The 24,936-nt window shown below is 37.0% G+C and overlaps 1 protein-coding gene across 1 annotated transcript; it reads left to right on the top strand.

Moving 5' to 3' along the window:
• The first annotated feature begins 610 nt into the window (after nucleotides 1-610).
• LOC100922951 (signal-regulatory protein beta-1-like) lies at nucleotides 611-23,133 on the top strand. Its single transcript, XM_031949322.1, is given in 7 exon segments — nucleotides 611-855; nucleotides 4,594-4,734; nucleotides 4,737-4,940; nucleotides 10,838-11,146; nucleotides 19,281-19,601; nucleotides 22,541-22,651; nucleotides 22,983-23,133. Coding segments are annotated over 7 exon segments (1,383 nt in total). The 5' UTR covers nucleotides 611-656; the 3' UTR covers nucleotides 23,081-23,133.
• Nucleotides 23,134-24,936: the final 1,803 nt, after the last annotated feature.

Below are 24,936 nucleotides of genomic sequence, written 5' to 3'. Positions count from 1 at the left end.
TCATCCTGTTTACTTCAGTTTCCTGAGATGAGTTTTCAGAGATGAAAATACTGAATTTTCCTTTCCTATGTATTACTCCATCTCTTCTGACATGTGCATAATTAACATGCTGTGAGAAGAATATGATGGGTATTTAGAAAGAATTCCAGGAAAATTGTAGAACTACGTTTTGTTGGGTGAGAAGAAACATTAATCATGAAATGTTTCATAGAGAAAGTCAACCTTGAATTTATCTTTGAAAGAAGAATTTCAACAGGCAGAGAGGGAGCAGGCAAAAGGGAATCATTTTCAGCCAGGAATTGTGGTCTGTGAACAGACATCTCTGTGGCACAGAGATGAGAGATGCTAGAATGAAATGATGAATCAAAGAAGGGTGTGGTCTTCTTAACTTATAGAATATATAATGAGAATAGTGTGACATAATGTGGGCAATATAGATAGAAATAAGACTGTAGATGGCTTCAGATATTCAGCTAAGGAGTTGGTATTTTCTCCTTAGACAATAGGGAGTCAATGCATGAATTTTAGAAAGGGAATTATATCTGTTCACAGAGGAAAAAAGGTAGAGACTGTTTTCACCACTCGTAGTAGTAGGTCCTTGCAACATAGAGTGTGAAGTGCCTTGAACTGAAATTCTTCCCAGTTCCCCTTTCTCAATGACAGATTCGTTTTCATACCAGCCCTTTCCACTGAGAGCAGAGACACTCGTGATTGACTCCAATGCTCCTAAGCAGAAGATTCACTGTCCTGCTATACAGAGGAAACACCAAGTAACCATCAAAATGTCCAGACTTCTCCCTGTGCCTGGTTCTTCTCTTCTTTCGTTGTTGCTGACTCTGCTCCTTGGCCTTTCTGGTGAGTGGGGACCCCAGGAGCAGAAACAGGGTGCTACAGTCTGGTCAGATCCTAGGTAGGATCCTTAGGGTATATTATAGAGGTTTATGGCACATTTGGATAGATTAAGCCCTGAAAGAGTGGGTGACAAGGAATAGTTCAGAGCCAATGAGATCCTGAAAAGGATTAGAAAATATTTGCCATTTTCTATGGTACATTTTATGCAATATTATTCCTGTTTTTGAGATGGGGAGGATGAGGCTCCTAGAGATGTCAGAGCTGGGATTCCAACCTTTAGATCTAATTCTTCTTGACCCAAGTCCAGTGGATGTTCTGATGTGATAAGATGCATTCATTGTCAGTACTTCAGGAACTTTCCAGAGACAACTTGGAAATTTCTGAGTATTCTGTATTGACAAAGGTAAATGAAGGAAGTTTGGCAAAGTGATAAAAGCTCTGATATAAGGATCAAAAGTCCTGAGATTTTGACACTCTTCTATTAACTCAATGCCTTCATTTTGATGAGTCACTAAATCTCTTGGGATCTATTTCCTTTTCTATAAAATGATAGAATAATGTTATATAACAACAATAATGAATGAGCAGCCTCTGATATATTTAAGGTGCCTTATAATTTACAATATTTAACACAATGAGCCCAGGAAATCAATAGTGAAAACATAATCATTGTCTTTTCACTCATGAGAAAACTAAGAAGTTAAGGGAGTCGCCCCATACCATATAACCCTAAGGTGGTAAAGTCCTCTGACTGACATAATCTTTAAGATTCTTTTTAATTCAAATAACTGAATATTTTTTAAATACTTATTTTATATAAAGTCTTGGTTTAGATGCTAGGAATACAAAGATGTAAAACCACTTGTTCTTTCTTTGTCATGGTTTTTTCATTCTGTTCTGATTTTTCTCTCCCAAGCTGACATATGGAAAATAGTAAAAAAAAAAAAAAAAAAGTAAAAAATATGTTTGTTCCCCATTATCCAGTAGGTGACGTTGGGAAAGAAATATGACACATATATTAATCGATATAATAAATGTAGAATGTTACTATGACAAGAGACATCCAGAGAAGGTGTTCTAGGGAATATGGAAGGAAGGCTTTCTCTATTTCTTCATCCTCCTGAGCCCCAGATAACCACCTAAAACACACCTCTCCTCTCTATAGTCACTTCTAGTTTTTTCCAACTTCTAATTCATTAGTCCCTGCTATCCCCTTTCATCCACCATTTTCTTCCCCCTCTTTCATTGACTTTTGGGTCCCATATCTCTTAGCTAGATCCCAGTGGTCTAAAGATAACAGTATCTCCTTCTCTTTCTGCTGTCTCTTTATCATTTAACTCTAGTCAAGCAGCTTTAGATAGGAAGTATTTAGGAATCTTCAAGTTAATTCACTTCAGTAAACATATTAAATGCTCACTCTAATGCATGGCATATAGAAACTGGAATTGGGAAGACCTGAAATCAATTAGAAGACCTGACTTTAAATCCTATCTCAGTTGCTTGCTAGCTCTGTGACCCTAGATAACTTATTTACCCTCCATGTGTCTTAGCTTCTTCACTTGTGGAAACAAGGTTTGTTGTTGTCCCACGAGGTTGTTGTGAACTATTTTGCAGACCTTTAAGTTCTATGTAAAGGCTAGTTATTATTGTTACTATTATTATTACTGTGTTCATGATACTGTCCTTAGTAATGAGCTTTCAATGATGAGAAATAATACAGTCCCTATTTTCAAGAAGTTTACCTTCTTCTAAGTTCTTACCTTCTAGAAAGGACAAGTCATCTATCTACAAAAGAGTAATATAAGATATAGGGCGACCATATAGTGCTGGATACAGCATACATATATATATATATATATATATATATATATATATATATATATATATATATATTTTCAAGAAATGCTAAATGAATCAATAAGTGAATGGCTGAATGACAAAAAAACAGTGGGAAAGAGAGAGTCAAACAAAATAGTCTAAAATATGAAGAAGGAGAATTTAAAGAGAACTGGGGAATTTGGGAGAAGTTCATTGAAGATGTGGTATTTGAGTTGAACCTTACATGAAAAGAAAGTCTTCAGCAGTTTGAAAAAAGGGGGAGTACATCTTGGGCATTGGGGATAGCCTGTGATAAAAGATGCAGAGAATTGGAAAGTGACTGTAAAAGATCAGAGAATAGCAACATGGAGAGCATGAAATTAAATAGTGTTAAATTAGAGTGCAGAAATTGGAGACAGATTGTGGGAGGTCTTAAATGCCATCCTGGGCAATGAGGTGAAGAAAGTGTGTTTCATGCTCGAGGCAAAAGGGAATCATCTAATACTGTTGATCAGATGAGTGTCTCAATCTGACCATAGTCTTTTCATGGTCCACATAGTATCCCTGTTAATTCATATTTGATCCTTACTATCTATATGACTTTGGGTAAGTTATTGCTCTTCTCTGGATCTTCTCTGGGAATGGTTGGACTAAATGATTGTCAAGTTTTCTTCCAGCTCAAAATTTTGTGACAATGATACAAACCAAGTGGCTATTGAGAATCTCTCTTGTACACTGATTCTTCCTTGGCCTCCCTTACTCTGCTTCTGAGTATTTGCAATAAAATAGCTAGATGGCTCATTCAAGGCTGGTGGTGAAGAAGGGGGCCCCAACATTCTCCAACAACAATAAATTTAGAACCTTATGAGCATATTCTAAAAAGATGAGAAAATTTTTGTGGTAAATGTCCTGTGATCTGTGCAAAAATGAAAAGATCTTCTATCCTAATAAAATGCTAATTATCAAAGATGTAGAAGAGGAGATAAAAACCCCAAGAGAGCAGAATGAGGCACATATCATCCCAGTCTTCTGGTTTGCTCCTGGAATTATATTCTATATGAGGATGGTGTCAGTGATTCTATAGAGGAAGAGCTTCCAAGTGAATATTTTTGTTCAGCTATAAGAAGTAATTTTAATTACCTGTGCAGTAGTCCACAAAATATTAAAAGTAAATGAGGGACATCACTGACCTCTATCTGAATGCCATCAAAAATAATGATTAAATTTTCAAATAATTATAATGAAAAAAGCAACAAAATAATATAATTACTCATTTACATAACACTTTAAGAGCTTCAAAGTGACTTTTATGTATTTTTCATTAGATCCTCACAATAAAATTTTGAAGTAGCTAAAGGAAGTATTATTATTCTCCTCTTACTATGAAGAATGAGATTAAATACCTTTCCAATCTTACACATTAATTATTGAAGGCTGGATTCAAAATCAAGTCTTACCTGACTTTGAGTCCAATGCTTTCTTTTCAAAGAAATCCTTCAATCAATAAATCTTTATTTCACATTGACTATGTAGCTTGAAGACAAAGGCAAGACAAGAAGCTCTGTCTTCCTGGCATTTATGTTTCCAGGGTCAAGAGAGGAACAATATAGATCCATAATAGTCGTAGAAAATATGCCTAAAAGAAATACAAAATCAGTTGACATTAAGAGACGTGGATAATGAGTTTGTAGCAGGAAGAGAAAAAAACTACCTGAGGAATGGTGCTTAAAATGAAATCAAATGTGTTTGCATCATGTCATCCCTGGTTTCAGAATTACATGCCTTTTCCTTGACTCCATATCAGTTTGCCTTCTCCTCTCTACCTCCAGTATCTGGATGCTCAGATTAGACAAAGACACTTAAACTCAAATTTTAGGATAATCCGGGCAAAAAAACAATGTCAAATCTCATCTTTCCTTGCAGGAATCCGAAGCCAGGAAAAGCTCCAAGTGCTACAGCCTGATGATCATGTTTCTGGGATAGCGGGAGACACTATTCTTCTGCAGTGTATGGTATCTGCTTTTTCACCACCAGGACCAGTGAAATGGTTCAAGACAAAGAGCCCCAGAGAGAAGAAATTTTCAATTTCAGAGATATCCATGACCGAATAAAGGCAATAGCCTTTCCTTGGAGCAATACAAACTTCTCTATCAGCATTAGCCACATCACCCCAGAGGACGCAGGCACCTATTACTGTGTGAAGTTCAGAAAGGGGTTTATTGATAATAAAGAGTTTAAATCTGGCAATGGCACCAAGCTCACTGTGAAGGGTAAGTAAAAAGCCTTGACACTCCTATCTTTGTCCTGCTAAAAAAAAAATCCCAGACTCAGGACTCTGTCCAGTCAGGGTCTCAAGTTCTTTCTTGAGGCTGAGAAAGGAAAGTTAGCAGGACAAGGGAGGTTCCAGCTTCAGAACAAGGTGTCCCCAAACTAGGGCAGTATGAAAGATCCAGCCTTGGGCCTTACTCCTCCTTGACTGTGTACCAGCTTTCAAGGTACTGGCTCTCCTTAGAAACATCCAAGGATCGTTATTCTTTCCTTCCTAAGTTTTTTTTTTTTTTGTCTTTTATTTTTCTTAACTTTCACTGATCACTAAAGCCAAGTCTAAGGAACTAACTTCCTTGTGTGGAAAAGATTAGTATCTTTCATCCCATAACACTTTTGCTGCTTTTATAATCCCTCTTCTAAGCTCTTTGCTCCTTTAAGTCATCTGAAGATCACCTGAGTGAATAAGGAACCTTCCTGATTTAATATATTTCTAGCATCAGAGACCAATGCCATTAGAATGCAAATTAATGTTTCAATGTAACTAGTTGCCTAATCTAGTATTGGCTCTCTCTTTTCCTTACTCTAGACAACGTAAGTAGGATGCCTGATAGTTATGTAAGAAGTGAAAAAGTATATGTTTATCCATAAAGTGTTATTACAGCTACATGAACTTATTTGGCAGAAAATCAAGAAGTAGGAATCCCACACTCCCATTTTTGTAAGTATGGTGCTTCACCCTAATGAGCAAAAGTGCTGAAGAAGGTCCAAGCCCTTTATGGTTCTTAAAGAATACACAGTCTTCAAGTTTTCTATTTCCTCTCATCAAGTCTAGAGATGATGATTAGTTTAAATTTATCCAATCAAAATGATCTCTGTATCTCCTAGACTACCAGAAACATCAACACTCCTCTAAAAATGCTCTATTTCATTGAATCCTAATCAAGTGGTTTTGACATTAAGGAAATGCTTTGCCCAGGAAGATGGATATTTTTAGATACTTTGAGCAGCATGTTCCTCTTGAAGGTTAAAAAGATTAGAAAACTCTCTTTTCTCTCTCTCTCTTTCTCTGTATGTGTGTGTATATAGAGAGATATAGATATATAAAAACAAAACATATAGGGTTTTATACTAGCAATTTCTGAGAGACTCAGAAAATCCATAGATATTACATAGGTTACTCTGAATCCCAGAATTTTAATAAATGAACATTTCATTTTGCTCTCTTATCTGTACTTTTAGCAATCCATCAGAGAAAGGTAGATAATTCCACACGTTTTCCAAATGATGTTCAATACACTCCTTATTCCTTGCATTCCACAATCAAATAGGGTCAATTGTTAGAGGAAAACTCAGGGACCTGGGACTTGTCCTCTCTTCTGATATGTAAATGTGGACTTTGGATCTATGAGGTACTAAAACTCCTGTTTTTAGCCTCTGTGCTCTGTTGTTAGCAAGGCCCTTTCCTGGTCTCATTTTGAATGATTCTTTGCTTGGGCAATTGGAAGGTATGGTCTGAGTGGCAGATCTCAGCAAGGAACTTTCAATCATTTCCATATAGAGGTGTGTTCATTCTTGTGATCTTCAGCCAATTTTCCATTTGCCAGTGGTTTCATGATATCCATTGTCTCCTATGTCCAGTGACACTGTAGCACTTCCTTCATCTGCCTAGACTTATCACTTACTGTATTATACCTCACCTCTTGTACCCATGGTTGACTAATGGCCCAAAATTTGGTGCACTGGGAGTATATACAACAGAGATATGAAGTAGAGACAAAATGCCCAATTCCTCATTTGTCTTAGTACTTCAGAAAATGGGAGATTTCATTAACCCCTTAGGTAAAATCTTCCCCAATGTAAATAGCAGGTATTCCACAGCTTTTTCGTGAATGACTGTACCCAGCTCTTAGTAGATGATCTCTATTTCAAAACTAAATTAAAAGATAAAGTATCTGATGGTAAATGGCTATAGGGAAGATGTTTGGGTATAGTATTGAGAAGATAATTTTTCAACAGCTGCTACAGGGAATGAGCACAGTCCAGCAAAGAAAAAAAAAAATTAATCATAAAAGTGTGAGAGTCAATTGCAATTAGTCATTATTCATTGTTGTGACTTCATTTGTCTATAGATGATCTCTTCAAGTAGCATTTAGCAGCTTTGAAGTACAAGAAGAATAGGGGAATTGCTGGAGTGTGATCCAGGATTGAGGTGTGTAGTAAAATGTGACTGGCAGTCAGAAAAGGGAGTAATGACTCCAGGAAGGAAGATAAAATCTGAGCAATGAAAAGCAATAGAAGGAATAGAGTGGGGTAGAGGAATATGAGGTTGGAATGAAGACAAAGAATAGAGTTAGAAGTGAAGTAGAGAGAGAGATTGAAGAACAGGAGCTTATGATTAAAGAAACAAAGTTTAAAATATTGATTTTGGTGGAGTCAGGTTCTGAGGTACAACTATTCATATGGGAGCTTAGGTAGGAAAAAAATCAGAAAAGAAATGAAAAGAATTAATAGGTCATAGAAGTTTTTAATGTTGATGAACTGATAGATCATGAGTCCATTTGAGTCTTACTTTCTTTAGAAGGTGGAATCCAATTATCCTGTTCTTTCTATCTTGGAGGCTATGAATGGAATCCTTCCTGTTCTAGTAATGTACCCAAGTTATATCTCTCTCTCTCATATATCTGATTTCCTTTCTTCTGTGCTCATGACTTCTCTATAACTGCCACTTCTGAGCCTGAGAGATGCTGCTATTAACTCTCCTTGGCAAGGTCTAGAAATTCAGGATGTCAGAACTCTTGCCTCTCCAATACTGGCCCCAGCTTCAGTCATCCCTTAGGCAAATCCCTGCCATTGCTGCTTAATGTCTAATATCTTTAGGCTACCAGTGGCATTTAGCAGCTAAGTGATTCCATGGATAGAAGGCTGGACTGGAACCCAGGAAGAACTGTATTCAAATATTACTTCAGATCATTAAAAGTAGTGATTCACAACTTCTATCTACCTCAATGCCCTCATCTATATAAAGGTAGATAATAATCATAATTATTTCCCGATGTGATTATGAGGATAAATGAAGTAATACTTGCAAAACTTTCTTTGTTGTAAAGTACTTTTTAAATCTTAAAGAACTATGTTAACTATATTAGCTGTTGTTCTTATTTCAATTGTTCTTAATCTTTTCATTCTGGGTTCCCTGATAGACTGGACAGAAATATAGGTTATTTATTTTTATAATCTTGCTGGTTTTGTATAGAATGCTCTTCTGATTTTGTTTTCTTCATTCTGCATCAGTTCATAGGAGTCTTTCCAGATTTCTCTTATAGCACAAAATATTCCATTACATTTACATACCATCACTTCCTTAGCCATTCCTTCATTGATGGATACCCCTTTAGTTTAGTTACCATAGTTGTTTTTTAATATATGGGTTCTTTTCCTTTTTCTTTCTCTCCCTGAGGAGTAAATACCTAGCTGTGGTATGACTAGGTCAGAAGATATCCCTAATTGATAATTTAGGAAGTAGGTCCCACATTATTTTTCAGCATGACTATGGGCATGACAGTTCCACCAGGTTCAAGGCACTTAACATTGATAAGTCAAGTCTAGCTAATGGAAGGAGACAAATATTTGAATAAGAATAAGATAAATGTTAGAATCTCTAGGTAGATGTTAGAATCACTGTCATATAATTGGCCATTAAAGAATTTGGTTATCTTTAATTAGGACAAGAGAAGATGTAAAGAGACATATGAAAACTGCCTTCAAGCATTTGAAGGGTGGCCATGAGGAAGATGTGGTCTTCAATGTGGTCAACTTTCAGATGAAGAAATTAAAACCATTTCTAGTCATATAAAAAAGTGCTCTAAATCACTATTGATCAGAAAAATGCAAATTAAGACAACTTTGAGGGGAAAGAGGGGGGAAAATTGGAATACAGATTTTGCAAGAGTTAATGTTGGCAAGAAACTGGAAATTGAGTGGATGCCCATCAGTTGGAAAATAGCTGAATAAGTTATGGTATATGAATATTATGGAATATTATTGTTCTGTAAGAAATGATCAGCAGGATAATTTCAAAGAGGTCTGAAGAGACATGAACTGATGCTAAGTGAAATGAGCAGAACCAGGAGATCATTATACACGGCAACAACAAGATTATACAAAGATCAATTCTAATGGAATTCTCTCTTCAACAATGAGATGATTCAGACTAGATCCAATGATCTTGTGATGAAGATAGCCATCTACACCCAGAGAGAGGACTGTGGAGACTGAGTGTGGTTTACAACATAGCATTTTCACTCTTTTTGTTATGGTTTGCTTGCATTTTATTTTCTTTCTAATTTTTTTCCTTTTTGATGATTTTTCTTGTGCAGCAATTATATAAATATGTATACATATATTGGATTTAATATACATTTCTACCATGTTTAACATATGTTGGACTACTTGCCATCTAGGGGAGAGGGTGGAGAAAGGGAGGGAAAATTGGAACACAAGGTTTTGTGAGGATTAATGTTGAAGAATTATCCATGCATATTTTTGGAAAAATAAAAAACTTTAATAAAAAGGGGATTAATATTTAAAAATTATCCATGCATATATTATGAAAAAAGTTTTAATAAAAAAATAATATTTTTTTAAAATGTGGTCATCTTTGGACTCCAAGGGCAGAATTATCTGTTTCTTTACCTTCTCTCTTCAATAATGTCTCCTCTCATTCCCTAAGTTTAACATCCATCTATATCATAGTCAGAAATCCATTTTAATTTTTACTTCTCTTATCATTCTCATCTTAAGCTATCTCTTGCATGTGGTTAGATCAAGCATTTCAAGGACTCTCTTTCTTAAAAGGAAAACAAAAAGAACTGAATGAAAAATGTACAAAGAAAACTGTTTCTATCCTCTCCTCATTATGTATCCTTCCCCACTTCAGATTTATTAAAATCACAAAAAGCCTCAGAAAAGGTTGGTGACATTGTCCAACCTCTCATTAGCAAAGATTCATGGTATGGTCTCCCTCTGGTTTCTGTATTAAGCCCTTTCAATTAGAATTCTGTGTTTCCTCTTTTATTCTAGATAGAGAAGTATAAACTGTAAGTAAAGTTTACAACATTTATGGATTTTTTATTTCTAATCCAGAAATCTCCAAAAATGAAACCCCAGAAATCTAAACGCCAAAGACAGCATCGGCGGGTAAATGCTTGGACAGCATGTCTTTGCTTCTCTAATCTCTTTAGCAGCACTATGAAGAAAAGTCTGCAAGTACAAGGCTATAAATACACTTCTAGAGTAGTTTATATTTTTAAAAGCCGTTTTTTTGCTGTGTGAGCCTGGGCAAGTTACTTAACCCCAAATGCCTTGGGAAAAACTCAGAAACAAACAAAAACAAACCTTTTCTGTGAGACTACAAGTGTATCACCATCAAGGTGGATAGGAGCAGTCAGAGGTGGTTAAGAAACTAGGCTATTACTTCTTCAATGGCAGTTGATAATGACAATTTCCTTTTTCATTAATGTAGCCTCCATAAAAGCTAATATTTCTATATTGCCTGTACTGTGCCAGTATCTGTGCTAAGCATTTTTGAAGATAGTGTCTCATGTACTCTACCCAACAACCATAGGAGATAGGTGCTATTATTCCTTCCATTTTACAGATGAAGAAACTAACTTAAACACAAGTTAAATGATTTGCCTGTGGTTACACAGGTATTAAGTGTCTGGTGCTGGATTTGAACTCATTTCCCTGATTCTAGGTCTGGGCTCTATCCATTGCAAAACCTAACCAACCCCATGGAGCACTTTAAGACTGACAAAAGTGGTTTGCATCAATTATTCCGTTTGATGTGATGGTGTGAAGTTACTTAGTCCATGTAATGGCTGTTTTTTTTTTTTTTCAGTCAAACCCTCTGTTCCTTTGGTGTCTGGCCCCCAGGAGAGAGGAAGCATCAACCAGACAGTGATTATCTCTTGCAATTCAACTGGCTTTTTCCCTAAAGCCATCATCCTGAAGTGGTTTAAAAATGGGAATGAATTCCCTGCTCTCTGGACTTCCGTTTTCCCCAAAGGAGATAATGTTTCCTACAACCTCATCAGTACTGTGCAGGTGCTGCTCACAGCCAGTGATGTTCACTCTGAGATTACCTGTGAAGTTCATCATGACACATTACAGATTCCTCTGCGTGGGAAAAAGCAGCTGTCAGACGTTATTTGAAGTGAGTTAGTCATGCATGGCTCAAGCACTTCTTCCCATTTGGCCTGTTGTTGTTGTTTTTTTTTTTCTCTTGGCTTGCTCTGTAGCCAAGAATACCTTAAAATCTTGACCCTTATGTAGGGAAAAAAACATTTATTGAGTGTCAAATACATGTGCCAGACACTGTGCCAAATGTTTTACAAATATTAACTCATTTGATCCTCACAAATTCCTGGGAGGTAGCTGGTATTATGGTTTCTATTTCACACTTGAGGAAACTGAGGTAGACAGTTTCTGCCTATGCCCTTCTGCCCATGGGGCCATAGGGACAGTTTGTTCAGCATGCACAGTAAATCAGGGGCTATCTTGCCAGCCTTGAGGTCCAGTTTTCCTCTAGAAGTTTGAGAGGCCATTATACCTTTCATTAAGTCCAACTGCCTAGAACCTATAGGAGAGATGGAATTACAAAATAGCTCTCTCCTCTATCCATGGCTGCAAGGCCCAAGATGTAAAATGTGTGCCCTGATTCCTGTAGATGACTGTGGGAAGGCCTCAAAGTACAAGGATTTCCTTTGAACATCTAGTTATGACATTATGAACTTTAGATCCCCTTTCCTGAAATGGGAATTACCATTTTAAGGTGCTCATACTCCCCAGTAGCTAAAAGAAGATTGTCAAAAAATTATATGGAGTACTATCCTGTTGTAGTTCACAAATAATTTTACTTTTTCTACTTATTCATGATAAACTCCAGATATTGATTTCTTTTTATATTGGAGAAGTTCTTCTGAAAATCAAGAGATTTAGAATCCAAAATAGTTGGGAACTCCTTCCCAGATGGAAGAGTTCAACATATAGACAGAAATAGCAGAAATGACTGATGACTCCTATTAGTAACCAGTGAGCACCAAAGGAAATGTCCCCAACCCTATTTGCATCTTTATCTGCTGACTCTCCATTGAGGTATTCAGAGGTGTCTTACATTATCACTGATCAGTGTATGTGTAAATAGCCCAGCTCCCTTTGCTTGCTAATGAGAATGAAACTATGGGAGCTACCATGTTCAAGAGTTACCAAAGTCAGATTTTAGACCTGACAAGCTACTGGTTGAACCTTCTGCCAAGATAACAAAATACCTGGGGTGGCTGGTTTATGTATTGAAACGTTTTCTCTCTATATCATTTCTATTACATGAAACCATAAGTTGGGCAGTTTCCTGTGAGTAAGAGTTAGGTCTACCTTCCTTAAATCTAAATAGTTTGGTGCAATTCCAGGAAATGTATTCCTGGAAATTCTTGGGAAATGTTTACATTTTCCCACAAGATGGAAGATCACTCAGATCCAGGGAAAAGGCCTTTTGTAGAGTTAAGGACAACAGGCAATGGGGGCTGTGACAGGGAAAGAGAATTCCTTATACCCATTACAGTCTAGTATTAGGATACTGTTTGAGAGAATGTGGGGATGTTGCCATTCAGGTCCTGCACCAGCAGATCCAGGTACACTTTATTTTTGTAACTTAAACTTTTTTTTGTTTTATTTGTTTTAAGTTTTGTAACTTAAACTCTGTAACTTAGAGTTCAGTATTTGCTGGGGGCACGGAGCAGTTAAATGACTTGCCCCAGATCATAGTCAATTTATAGTCAGTATATGTCAAAGATCATACTCGAATCTAATTCTTCCTGACTCTATCCACTCCACCTGATTACTTCTGCTCTAGGAGAGGAGGATCCTCTAACTACCACCACTACCTGTATGAGATCTTGTAATGCCAGAGAAACTGAGCAAGATAGAGATTAGAGACTATTTAATAATTTATTTAAAAGGGAGAGATTTACTGGGACCAAATGGATCCATGGTTTGCTCCCAGGACTGAATGAGACTATTGTCTCCAAGAATCCAGCAAACAATCGGAGTTCTCAAAGACATATATACATGTGGCTCAGACACAGGGGGTAGACTGAGGCAGGGATGGAGTCAGGGTGCTGAGAGAGAGAATGAGACACTGACAGGGTGGGGTGAGCCTATGGAGAGGGGGAATGACATAATCAGGGGGACGCATCCCAGACATGGGGAGAGGCATCTTGATAAGATAGTATCTGACATTCTAATAGCTTGGGATGGAGAGAGGCATTCTGATATTCTAAAACATAAGATCTTTTATCCTTATCAAGTATTCTGATAAAGATGGAGGGGAGATTTTGCAGAACTGAGAAGCAGGGAAAACAAGGCAGGATTGAGTCAGGATAATTAGGGAAACTGAGTCAGGGTAATAAAAGAGAACTTGGCACAACATTCCATACTCTCTTCTGAATATTCAAATAATTGAATTACCTCCCTCTAGAAGGTCTTAGCAACACAATTTTGACCAACCCTATGTAAAACAAATAAACCAAAGTATAACTAGAAAAATGCAAAGACTAATAATGGCAAGGACCAGTCTCTCCCTGATAACCCCAGAGTTATTAGCATAACAGCATTCCTCATTTGGGGAGACACACAGGCCTCTGCAGTTGGGGAGCATCTCAGCCAGAGAATCCAGTCTGACACGGACAGTTCACGGTGAGTTAGGTCTGTGGTCATTTGTGTATTTAACTCAGCCTCTGCTTATAGAGTAGCAGTGCTCAAGGCAGTCCTGCTGCCCATGCTAGGAGGGTACCCCAAGTCTATCAGACCCCAGTCTCTGTCAGAGACTCCAAAGGGGGAAAAGTGGGGCCTTGAGTAGCTCCATCTGTTCCCTCTCGATAGAACAGGAGCTGCTACTAGGATCCAGATTTCTGAGCAGATTATGCAGTTAGACCAAGGCAGGCAACCCCAAACTATTAGAGGCCTGATATCAAAATGCAAGGTCCTTGTAAGTATGCTGAAATACTAATTAAGGAACTGGGGTTACAGGAGTGGAAAAACGGATCAGAGAGACTGCCAGTCCCAGAACAGGTGTCTGATTTCTGGTTGTTTCTAAAAAATAATCCCAAAAACTGATTCTAGCAGAATAAGGGATTTCAAAGTTAAAGCATAACCAGGAAACTTAGTCCAGTAAATTTTAAGCAAGGAGTTAAATAATTTCCAAATATATCTGAACTAATGAGTAGGGCAGAAGTGCCTAAGAAAAATACATCAGTTTCCCAATTTCCTGACCAGCTTCAACACACATCAGTTTCCTTCCTCCCTTTTTTTCTCACAAAAAAGAATTATCAAATGACCATTCCACATATAAATCCCAAGAGTGAATCAAAATTCTTATACATTAACAGACTAGTACAGTAAGTTTCCTAAAAATTCCTCTAACATACAGCAATAGTTACAGTTTTAACAAATCTTAAAACACAATAATACAGTTAAAATTTTAACAATAATTCAACCATTTTCCCACTCCCCCATATCAGTCCAAATCACATCAGGAGCCCTGCTTCCTGCTGAGGAGACGCTCAGTCCAGGGAGGGATGGGCGTAGCCATGCTGCCTGCTACCAAAGCCTCAGATGGGCCGATTCATGTCTCAGAAGCAAAGTCAATACCTGTAAATGACCAAAATCTGGAACAAAAAACACAAATCTAACAAATAAAGGTTAGAACAGACTGAAACAAAATGTGAAGAGGCCACTAGGAATTGGCCAGCAGCTTCCCAATAGATAAAACGGCAGTTAGGCTTTTGTCCTCTCATTAGTTAGAAACCTTTAAAAAAACTTGAATATCCAGACACAATATCCAGTAACAGATACTGATTTGTCAAGTATTCAGGATATAATGATTCCATATAACCAGGTATGACATATAACCAGATTGGAAATAGCAAGGTATGACATAATTGAATTGCATTAACAGTTTCTATTGACCATTGCTCTGATATAGAAATCAGTCATAGGAGGAAAAAATGCAAGTTGACAACTATAACATAAGCAGTTAAAACTTAACTTTCCACAAAACAGGACTATCAGAGGGTGGAGTTTTAAAATTGCCAAACAGCATTAATTATAAGTCCAAAGAATTTTACTTCTAATAACAAATTCTATAAACCAAGTTTCAAACATAGCCTAAATAGATATTTACCATAACCATATATTTATGACAGTAAGAATTTGTCTCAGTAAGTTTGCTTCTTTCATATTTAAGTAGATGTTCCCATAAGTGAACATTATACATACAAATTAGTTTGCTTTTAAAAATACCCAATACATAGATAAATATCCCAAATTACACATTGTCCATAACAAACATTTTCGAAAGGACAAAAAAATATTATTTTCAGAGGCTCTTCAAATGACCTAATACAATCAATCAAAGCTTAGAATATCCTATACAGAACATCCTAATATCACATAAAAGAATCCAAGAGGTTCTTAAAAATATTAAACTTTCAGAAATTCTATAACCTCATATTGATAACAGTAATAAATTTGTTTCAGTAAGTTCACAAGTTAGCTTTCCTATTTAACAGAAACATTTTTCAAAAGGACAAGGAAAAACTGTTACTTACAAAGGCCCTTTAAATGATGGGCTCAGGATATAATCAATTAAACTTATACAGGATACCCAATTCTACAGAAAAAATCTGAATGATTCTTTAAAATATCCTTTAAATCTTTAGAAATAACCTTACCAAATTATAGATCAATTAACTTAAAAGCAGGCTTATCTCTTGAACTCTTTTTGCCAAAGCTAGACTTCTGCAGAAAGAGGCTGGAACACATTTAGTGTGGGGGGGGGAAAGGGAAGCCATGGTGGAATTCCCCCCACTCCACCTCCAAAAAGACAGGGGAGGAGGGAAGGTCAGCTAACCTACCCCCAGAGCTTCCTAAAATTTCTAATTAGATGTTTCTTCCAGCCAGAGTTCAAAGCAATTAGCATAAACTCCTTTTGTTCTCCAGAGGTCTTATCTAAGGGTAGCTCCATTCAAGCCATGCCTATATTTAAACTACCTGAAAGTGCCAATTTTTAAAGTTTAAAATCACCAATAAATTTTAACTAATTCCCAAATTTCTTAATTTAGGAGAGCTCTGAACCAAAAAAAGTCACAAACAAGTCCTATAAAACACAGACATTGACTGAGCAGTTACAACATAAAACAAAACATTTAACATAGACCAGGGGCTATCCAGAAATTTTAGACTAGCCCTGAGAGAAGTTGTCAGCTCCCTTCCAGAATCCAAACGGAGCTTTTTTATTGATTTATTTTTTAAGCCAGATGGTATCTTAAAAAAAAACACCCAGATTTATACTCTGGAATGCCCAGAGTTGTGCCAACTGGCACACAAATGTGTCTTAGACACCCAGGTAGGGTCCCCTGTGTCCAGAAGACTCTACTCCCAGAATTTATGCCCATCAGCATTTCATAATTCTGGTAATACAGATGCTAGCATACAGACAGAACAGAACAGATCTTAGACAGACAGAACAGAACAGGTCTTAAGACTTAACCAGAGGGTACCCCAAAGGTACTTAAAGACAGACTAACTCTCCAGTGGCCGAAATGGGGATGTTTACCTTCGGGCTGTTGTGGCTGGAAACTTCTCTCTTTCCCAGAGGCTCTGGAAAAAAAATCCAGGGGAGCCTCAGCCTCTCCAGGCCAAGAATTCAGATCCCCAGCCATCCTGAGGCCCAAGGCAGAGACCCAAAAGTCTCTTATCTCTAATCCTGCTCATTTTCTAACATCTGGGTGAGAAGCTTCCAAAATGTAATGCCTAAGAAATTGAGTAAGACAGAGATTAGAGAGTATTTAATAGTTTATTAAATGGAGAGATATACTGGGACCAAATGGATTCATGGTTTGGTCCCAGGGCTGAATGAGACTATCTTCTCCAAGAATCCAGCAAACACGTGGACCCACACTTAACACCGTATGCCAAGATAAGATCAAAATGGGTCCATGATTTAGGCATAAAGAACAAGATTATAAACAAATTGGAGGAACATAGGATAGTTTATCTCTCAGACTTGTGGAGGAGGAAGAAATTTGTGACTAAAGACGAACTAGAGACCATTATTGATCACAAAATAGAAAATTTTGATTATATCAAATTAAAAAGCCTTTGTACAAACAAAACTAATGTAAACAAGATTAGAAGGGAAGCAACAAACTGGGAAAATATCTTCACCGTTAAGGGTTCTGATAAAGGCCTCATTTCCAAAATATATAGAAACGACTTAATTTATAAGAAAAAGCCATTCTCCAATTATAAAATGGTCAAAGGAATTGAAAGAAATTTTCAAGGATGAAATTGAAATTATTATCACTATATGAAAGAGTATTACAAATCATTATTAATCAGAGAAATGCAAAAAACAACCCTTGAGATACCACTACAATCTGTCAGATGGGCTAAGATGACAGGAAAAAAATGATGAGTGTTGGAGGAGGGGAAAAACTGGGACACTGATCATTGTTGGTGGGCTGTGAACAAACCAACCATTCTGGAGAGCAATTTGGAATTATGCCCAAAAAAGTTTAAACTGTGCATATTTTTGATCCAAGGTTACACTGGGCTTATACCCCAAAGAGACTAAAGAAGGGAAAGGGACCATTGCCAAAATGTTTGTAGCCCTGTTTGTAGTGACTAGAAGCTGGAAACTGAGTGGATGCCCCAATTGAGAATGGTTTAAATTGTGGTATATGAATGTTATGGAACATTATTGTTCTGTAAGAAATGACCACAGGATGAATACAGAGAGGCAGAAATTCATGAATTGATGCTAATGAAATGAGGAACCGAGATCATTATATCGCAACAACACACTGAGAATGTATTCGTGGAAGGGGTTTCTTTGACAAAGAGACCTAATTCAGTTTCAATTGATCAAATGGACAAAGAGCTAACCCAAAGAAAAACACTGGGAAATGAATGAAACTGTTTGCATTTTTGTTTTTTCTTCCTGGGTTATTTTACCTTTGAATCCAATTCTCCTTGTGCATCAAGAAAACTGTTTGGATCTGCACACAACATTGTATCTAGGATATCTAGGACATATTCAACATATTATAGGACTGCTTGCCATCTGGGGGTGGGGTGGAGGGTGGGAGGGAAAAATCAGAATGAAGTGAGGGAGGATAATTTGTAAAAATTACCCTGGATGGATTCTTAAAAAAAAAAAAAAAAAAAAAAAAAAAAAAAAAGAATCCAGCAAACAATATGAGTTCTCAATGATATATATACACATGGCTCAGACTCAGGGGGTACAGCGAAACAGGGGCGGAGTCAGGGTGCTGGGAACAGGAACGGGACTCTGATAGGATGGGAGATTCCGGAGATGGATGACCTAATGGGGGGAAGAACCCCGACCATGGGGAGAGGCATCTTGATAAGATGGTATCTGATATTCTGACAGCTTGGGATGGGGAGAGGCATTCTGATATTCTAAAACATAAGATCTTTTATCCTTATCAAATATTCTGATAAAGAAGAAGGGAGGTTTTGCAAGACTGAGAAGCAGGGAAACTGAGGTAGGAATGAATCAGGATAATTAGAGAAACTGAGTCAGGATAATAAAAGAGAACTGTGGCATAACAATCTGAAGTTTAGGACATAAGCCAGCAGTTAAGAGATAGTAGAATTCAACCTCACTGTCAATTGAATTTGAATGTTAATTATATTCAAAAAGATTTGTTAAGTATGTTAGTCAACATCACCACCAACAAAATTGTGCAAATTACAGACACATCACGATGTAGTAAACAGAATAGACATGACAGTAAACAGAGTAGTAGAGACAGGTAGTAAATCATCTGATCCTAGAACCAGGTAGGTCTCCATTAAATTGTGCCTCTGACACTTACTTAGTGATGGCAAGCCCCATCTCTTCAATGTATGTATCTCAGGCAGCTCCCTAGGATGAATCTGCCTTAGTAGAAAGTAAGTCCTTGAACAAATAAAATAACAACTCCTTCCTATAAAGTATACTTTTATGTCCAAGGCACTCAATTTCCACACTGAGATCACCACACAGAAGGAGCTTTCAGTAGAGAAAAGAAAACCAATGTCCTCTATGTTAGAAATTATTCAGAATGGAGAAACCTATGAGTACCTACTCCCAAGAAGAAGTGATTATTGTTATTTTTGCCAAGGTATTTCTTCCTGTTGCCTCTCCTCTGCCTCTGTCATCAGCTAGGAGGTTGGATTCCGGTCTTTGCTAAGCTAACTTTTTTTTTATATTCCTCTAGTTCCACCTGAAATTGTCATTTCCAGCCTGTCATTCCACAGCAGGTGGATGGCAGCCACCTGCTATGTGATAAAGTTCTACCTCAAGCACTTAAATGTCACCTGGCTGATGAATGGAATCGTTGTTAAAGGAGAGAAGTCAACTATACCTACTGAGGACAAGGATGGCACCTACAGCCTTGAGTCCTCCCTTGTGGTCCTCATGTCTGTGCAAAAAGAAAATACTGGATTCACCTGTCAGGTGTACCATGACTCCCAGGCTCCTATCAATGAGATTCTGAGAGCTTCAGCTTCTCCCAAGGATGGTACTCAAACAGACCCAGGTGAGTGGCAGAGGTCTCAGTCAGAGCTTCTTTCTGACTCTTGTTCAGAGTTCAATCTCCTTTCAAACAAAGAGCAGCTCACCTGACTCAATAAGATGATGGCTGTACTCCACCTTCACAAATGAGTATAGAGTTTTTTACTTTCTGAAGATCCTCTTTAACCAGGATTCATGTGCTCCTTACCTCATCCCTAAGGTTTTTAAGTTTGGCTGTAATCAAAAGTCCATCTTATTTAAAAAATGAAATGATCTACTCATGTTCATTCAGCTAGTAAATAGAAAGACCCAAATTCTATTCCAGTCTTTGATTTTTTTAAAGACTGGTTTATGCTATCTTACCCAAGCTAGAAGTGAAGGGACTACTCAAGGCCAGGACCCCACTACCAAGAGGCAACAGAGGTTTGACCTGCTGTTTCTGACATGGGATGGGGATCCTTCCGTACACTGCCTGACTGTCCCTTGCTCTTGGGATTCACAGCATCAATGCCAAATACATTTTGGATACCAGACTGGAATAGTCCAGTTAGCTTCTTGAAGCTCAGAACTTACAAGCTCCAGAGATTTGCTACCTCCAGTCTCTCAAGTACCTGGGATAACAGACATGTGCCACCAGGCCTGGTTCTTTTTATTCCTCACTGTTTCTTAGGTAGGATTCAGGATTTCATTGAGTCATTGACAAAGGTGAATAATTATTGTTTCCCTCACAATTTTAATACTGTTTACATCATAGGAAGTAAAACCATCATAGAAATGGTCTCTACATTATAAATTTATAAGGGAATGTATAAAGGTATTATTTATTGTTGTTTGTTTGCTTGTTTGTTTTTCTTTCTTGCGCTTTTTTCCTTTATGATCTGACTTTTCTTGTGCAAAAAAATGAATATGGAAATATGTTTAGAAGAACTGCACATGTTTAACTTGTATTGCTTGCTCTTTGGGGGAAGGGAAAGAGAGAAGAGAGGAAGAAAAATTTGGAACACAAGGTTTTGCAAAGGTTTATGTTGAAAACTATCTTTGCATGTATTTGGAAAAATAAAATGCTATCAAAATAAAAAAAAGATTTTAAAAATACAATTACAAAAGATGGAAATAAGATCAGACAGCGTAAGATGAGTGGAAAGCTTGATATGATTTTTTAAGAATAGTGTTGGGAATGTCAAACCTCAAAAGGAGTTGAAGTTGCTGGGAAAAACTAAGGACAATATAAGTGAAGATTTGGTTTTTGTCTACATTGGGGAAGAAGAGGAACAAGAAAGTCAGGAAATCTCTGCTTAGCAAAAATGGAATGATGATAAAAGATAAAAAAAATAGTAGAATTCACTCAGTCTTAATTTGCTTCTTTTCTTTCTGGCAAGAGAATGACCTCTATACTGGCAAGAACAGATTAAGAATGGCTAACAGGAAAGTAATAGCTAAAATAAGTAAGAATAGAGAGCCTCTAGCTTTCCTATTCCTATATTCCATAAGATGGTCCTTCACTTGCACTCTAAAATACATGCTCCTTCATTCCATGTCTATCCACATGTGTTCTCTCAATATGTTTTCTTGCTCATCATTTTAAGTATTTGTAAATATTTGAGAATTTTTTAAGTCTGAAAAGTAGTGTGTAGTAAGGTGTGCCCAAGGTTTAAAAAATGATGCACTGATATATTCATTATTAAGATATTTTACACCTTTGCTCCTGGCATTCTTTCTGGCTGTGATTTGGAAAGATGGGATTGCTTATATGGGTTTTTTCCCTCTTGATTTTGAGACTGATCCATTAAGATGATTTCTCATAATTCTGTAGCTTAATCTTATGCTATGTATACTACTATATACATTGTGAATACTATTTAACATAAAAAGCAGTGTGGACATTGAATTTTCAGATTATTGGTCCCCAGCAGCATAGAAAAGACAGCTAGCTAAAATAGTGCCTCTTGATTTACTCAATTAAGATACTGAGAAAGCTTGAGAGATGCCATAGATATATTGATGAGAAAGCATGAATTTACAAAACAATAAGAGTAAGAACATTAAACTTGTCCATTTACTGTAACTTACCAGACTAAAAAGATTATTTTACAATCTCTCATGAAATAAAATTTTAGGATCCTAATTGGAAAAAGTCAAAGCTCTGAGAGTCAAATCAGACTCTCCTGATGGGAGAAAAAAGTCAAACTGCTAAGGGTTTTTCTCCAAATTTATATGACCTGTCATCAGATTTAAGGAAAACTGTCTTGTTTTTGTAGTTTTTAACCTGAAAGAGAGATGACAGAAGGCACTCTATCACTCTCTAACAGGAAAGAACTATCATACCAGTTAAGGATTATATTTGATGCCAGAACAGGGAAGCAAAACCAAGCTTCTCTGTAGTTTTTGTCTTAATCTTGGCTCTAGAAATAATTTTATGACACTCCAAGAGTAGAGATTAGAACCTACAGGAATTTGAAGATCTTGAACACTATGAACAAAGCTTAACATACATACTATTGTTGTTGTTTTGTCCTTTGTTTTCAGAGGACCAAGACATCAGGGAAGTGAAGTCATGACATGCAAGTGAATTGGATTTGAGTGAGTAAGGGCTGTGCAAGGTCACCCGCCTCACTTTGCCTTCCAGAGCCATCTGGGTCCACTGCAAAGATACAAATCAAGAAGACTGGAGATGGCCCTGGATAAAATGGGAGACTTAGGACTTTTTAAGCTAAGTTCTTCAAAAAGTCTCAGTTTAACTGAGGCTGCACCAATTCAGTGATTAAGGCTAGGTAACAATTGATGCAAAAAAAAATTTCTTTCACCTAGTCCAAAAAAATCTAAATAAATAAATGAATGAATGAGGGTCTTCCCCTCAGGATTTCTGACCAAAGCATAATGAAAAATTGGACACCCTGAGGACTACCTATTATCAATGGCTCTTCCAAGCTCTCATCTGATCTTTCTTTTTGTCCCAATGACCTCTAGGCTCAGCTGTTCCTACACAGATCTTAGTGATTTTCCTCCTGGGTCTCAAGGTTCTGTTGCTGCTCAGTGTCTCCACATTCTTTGTCCATAGAAAGTGGAAGACAAAAGGTAAGATGATGTATCTGATTAGTTACCAGCAGAGACAGTAGTCCCAGGTCTTAGCTACAACTGAGCTGAAGGGGCAGTAGATCTGACATCTCCACTATTCTTGAGGTATTTTGGTACTGGGTCAGGAAAAGATTGGAAACCACTAGGACATATTTTATCCATGGTCTCCTGCATTACTGAGCTGTTTCCTAGGATCCTAAGAGCAGAAAAATTCAAGTTAAAGAGCAAGTGATGGAGAGAACAAGTGAGGATAAATCAGTGAAAGGATGTCAAGATCAGGATCACTAAAAATTGGTGCTAATTTATCTCTGCTTTTTATTTTCTCCCATAGCTTCAAAGGCCAATCAAAGGTCCTCTAGAAGTGGCTCTTCTCCAGATCCTCAGTCTCAACTTTCTCCTGCTTCCAGACAAGATCCTGCCCTGGGATAGAATACAGAGTTTCCTCCCCCATGCTACTGGTTCATAACAGCAGATCCCAAATCAATTCCCTTGGGTTCCTCTGAGTCCAGAAATCTGGTCTAGAGGGCAAAGGCTGACCTTGGCCTCTCTGGATTGACTCAAGCTCCAGGGCACAACAGGGCATACTCTGATTCTTGAAGTTCTTCCCCTTGTTCTTTCCCAGCAGAAGAGTTAGAGCTATATGGGTTGGGACCAATAAGATCATTTAACACTGCTTCTGTGGGGCTCCTTCTCTTTTCTGCCACTATCATTGCTGCCCATCTTCTTCTCCTTCCCTTCCTGATCTTGTTTTTATTAATCTCATCCTCTTTCTGATTCTCATTCTTGTTCTTATACTCATCCTTGTCTTCTCACCCTTGTTCTTAATTTTCCTGCTTTCATTGTTATACTTTTTCTTCCCTTTCTCTTTTTTCTTTCTTCTTATTCTCTTTGCTCTTTCTCATCATCTCCAACATTTGGCAGTGGAACACGATGTGCAGGCATTCTTGGGATATGCGAGGAGCCATCTGATGTAACACAGCAATAATAGCCCACATTCAGTTCATGCCATGATTTCTGTAAGTCTTTAGAAATGCCGTTCAAATAAGAGTATGTGATGTTCTCATAAATGAAATATTACTCCTCAGAAACTTTTGGCATATCATCTAGCACCTTGGATGATTGCTATAAAGTAAGACAATTCATCTTATATGGGCAAAAATGCCTTCAAATACTAGCAAAACTATTGCTGGTAAACATCTGTCAATTTAAAGTGTTTAAATTTTTACTATATACATTGGCTTTGTTCTTAGAACACCTGATTGGGGAGGGGAGGGGAAGTAGAGAGTAGGGAGTAGAGGAAAAATATGATTACCATGTCTTTAATGATTCATTTTTTGTTCAAAACCTAACCTGCCTGACAGTAGTGAGGCAGCTATGATGTTCATTGATTCAATAGTCACTTTAAATTATATTTGAATTTTTCCATTAAAAAAAATAAGGGGGGAAGAATATGTGATGATCAATTATGATAAAATTTGCTCTTCTCAGCAATGTGGTGATCCAAGATAATACCAATAGACTTGGGATAGAAAATGCCATCCATATCCAGAGAGATAACTATGGAGATTGAATATGAATCAAAGCATAGAATTTTCACCTTTTTTGTTAGTTTGTTTGCTTGCTTATTCTTTCTCATGATTTTTTTTCCTTTTTGGTATGATTTTTATTGCACAATATGACAAATATGGAAATATATTAAGAAGCACTGTACACATTTAAGCTATATCAGGTTGTTTCCTATCTTGAGGAGGAGAATGCAAAGGAGGAAGGGAGAAAAAAAATTTGGAACACAAAATCTTACAAAATGAATATTAAAAACTATCTTTACATGTATTTGGAAAAATAAAACACTATTGAGATAAATAATGAAAATGCGGTTCAATATTTTCCTTTTAAGTTAATTAATTAAATGATCTAGAAAGAAATATAGTATACAATTTGGACATCTATGTGCCATTACTTTAAGTTGTTAAACTAATGTCTTTGTTACAGCATGTCCTAAGCGCCTATGTCTATCTCCTAAAGTGCAGTGGTATCATAGTCAAGGCCAACAAGAGGGTTCTTACATCCAAATTAAATTAAAAATTATCTCTAGCAGCTAGGTTCATAATAATGTTGGCATTGAATCAAAATTCAGTCTTGGAGAAAAAGAAAATGAAATTCCAGTTTGAAATATGACAATCTTAAAGTATCATGAAAAATCAATTAGTTCTCATCCCCCATTCCATATTTGGAAAATTTGCATTTCCAATTACATTTTTAGCTAGTTCTGTTTAGCTGTCATT

This window comes from Sarcophilus harrisii, chromosome 2 (assembly GCF_902635505.1).
Source record: "Sarcophilus harrisii chromosome 2, mSarHar1.11, whole genome shotgun sequence".
Lineage (NCBI taxonomy): Eukaryota > Metazoa > Chordata > Mammalia > Dasyuromorphia > Dasyuridae > Sarcophilus > Sarcophilus harrisii.
Note: the sequence above shows the minus strand (reverse complement) of the source record. Positions and strands in the feature narration are given on the sequence as shown.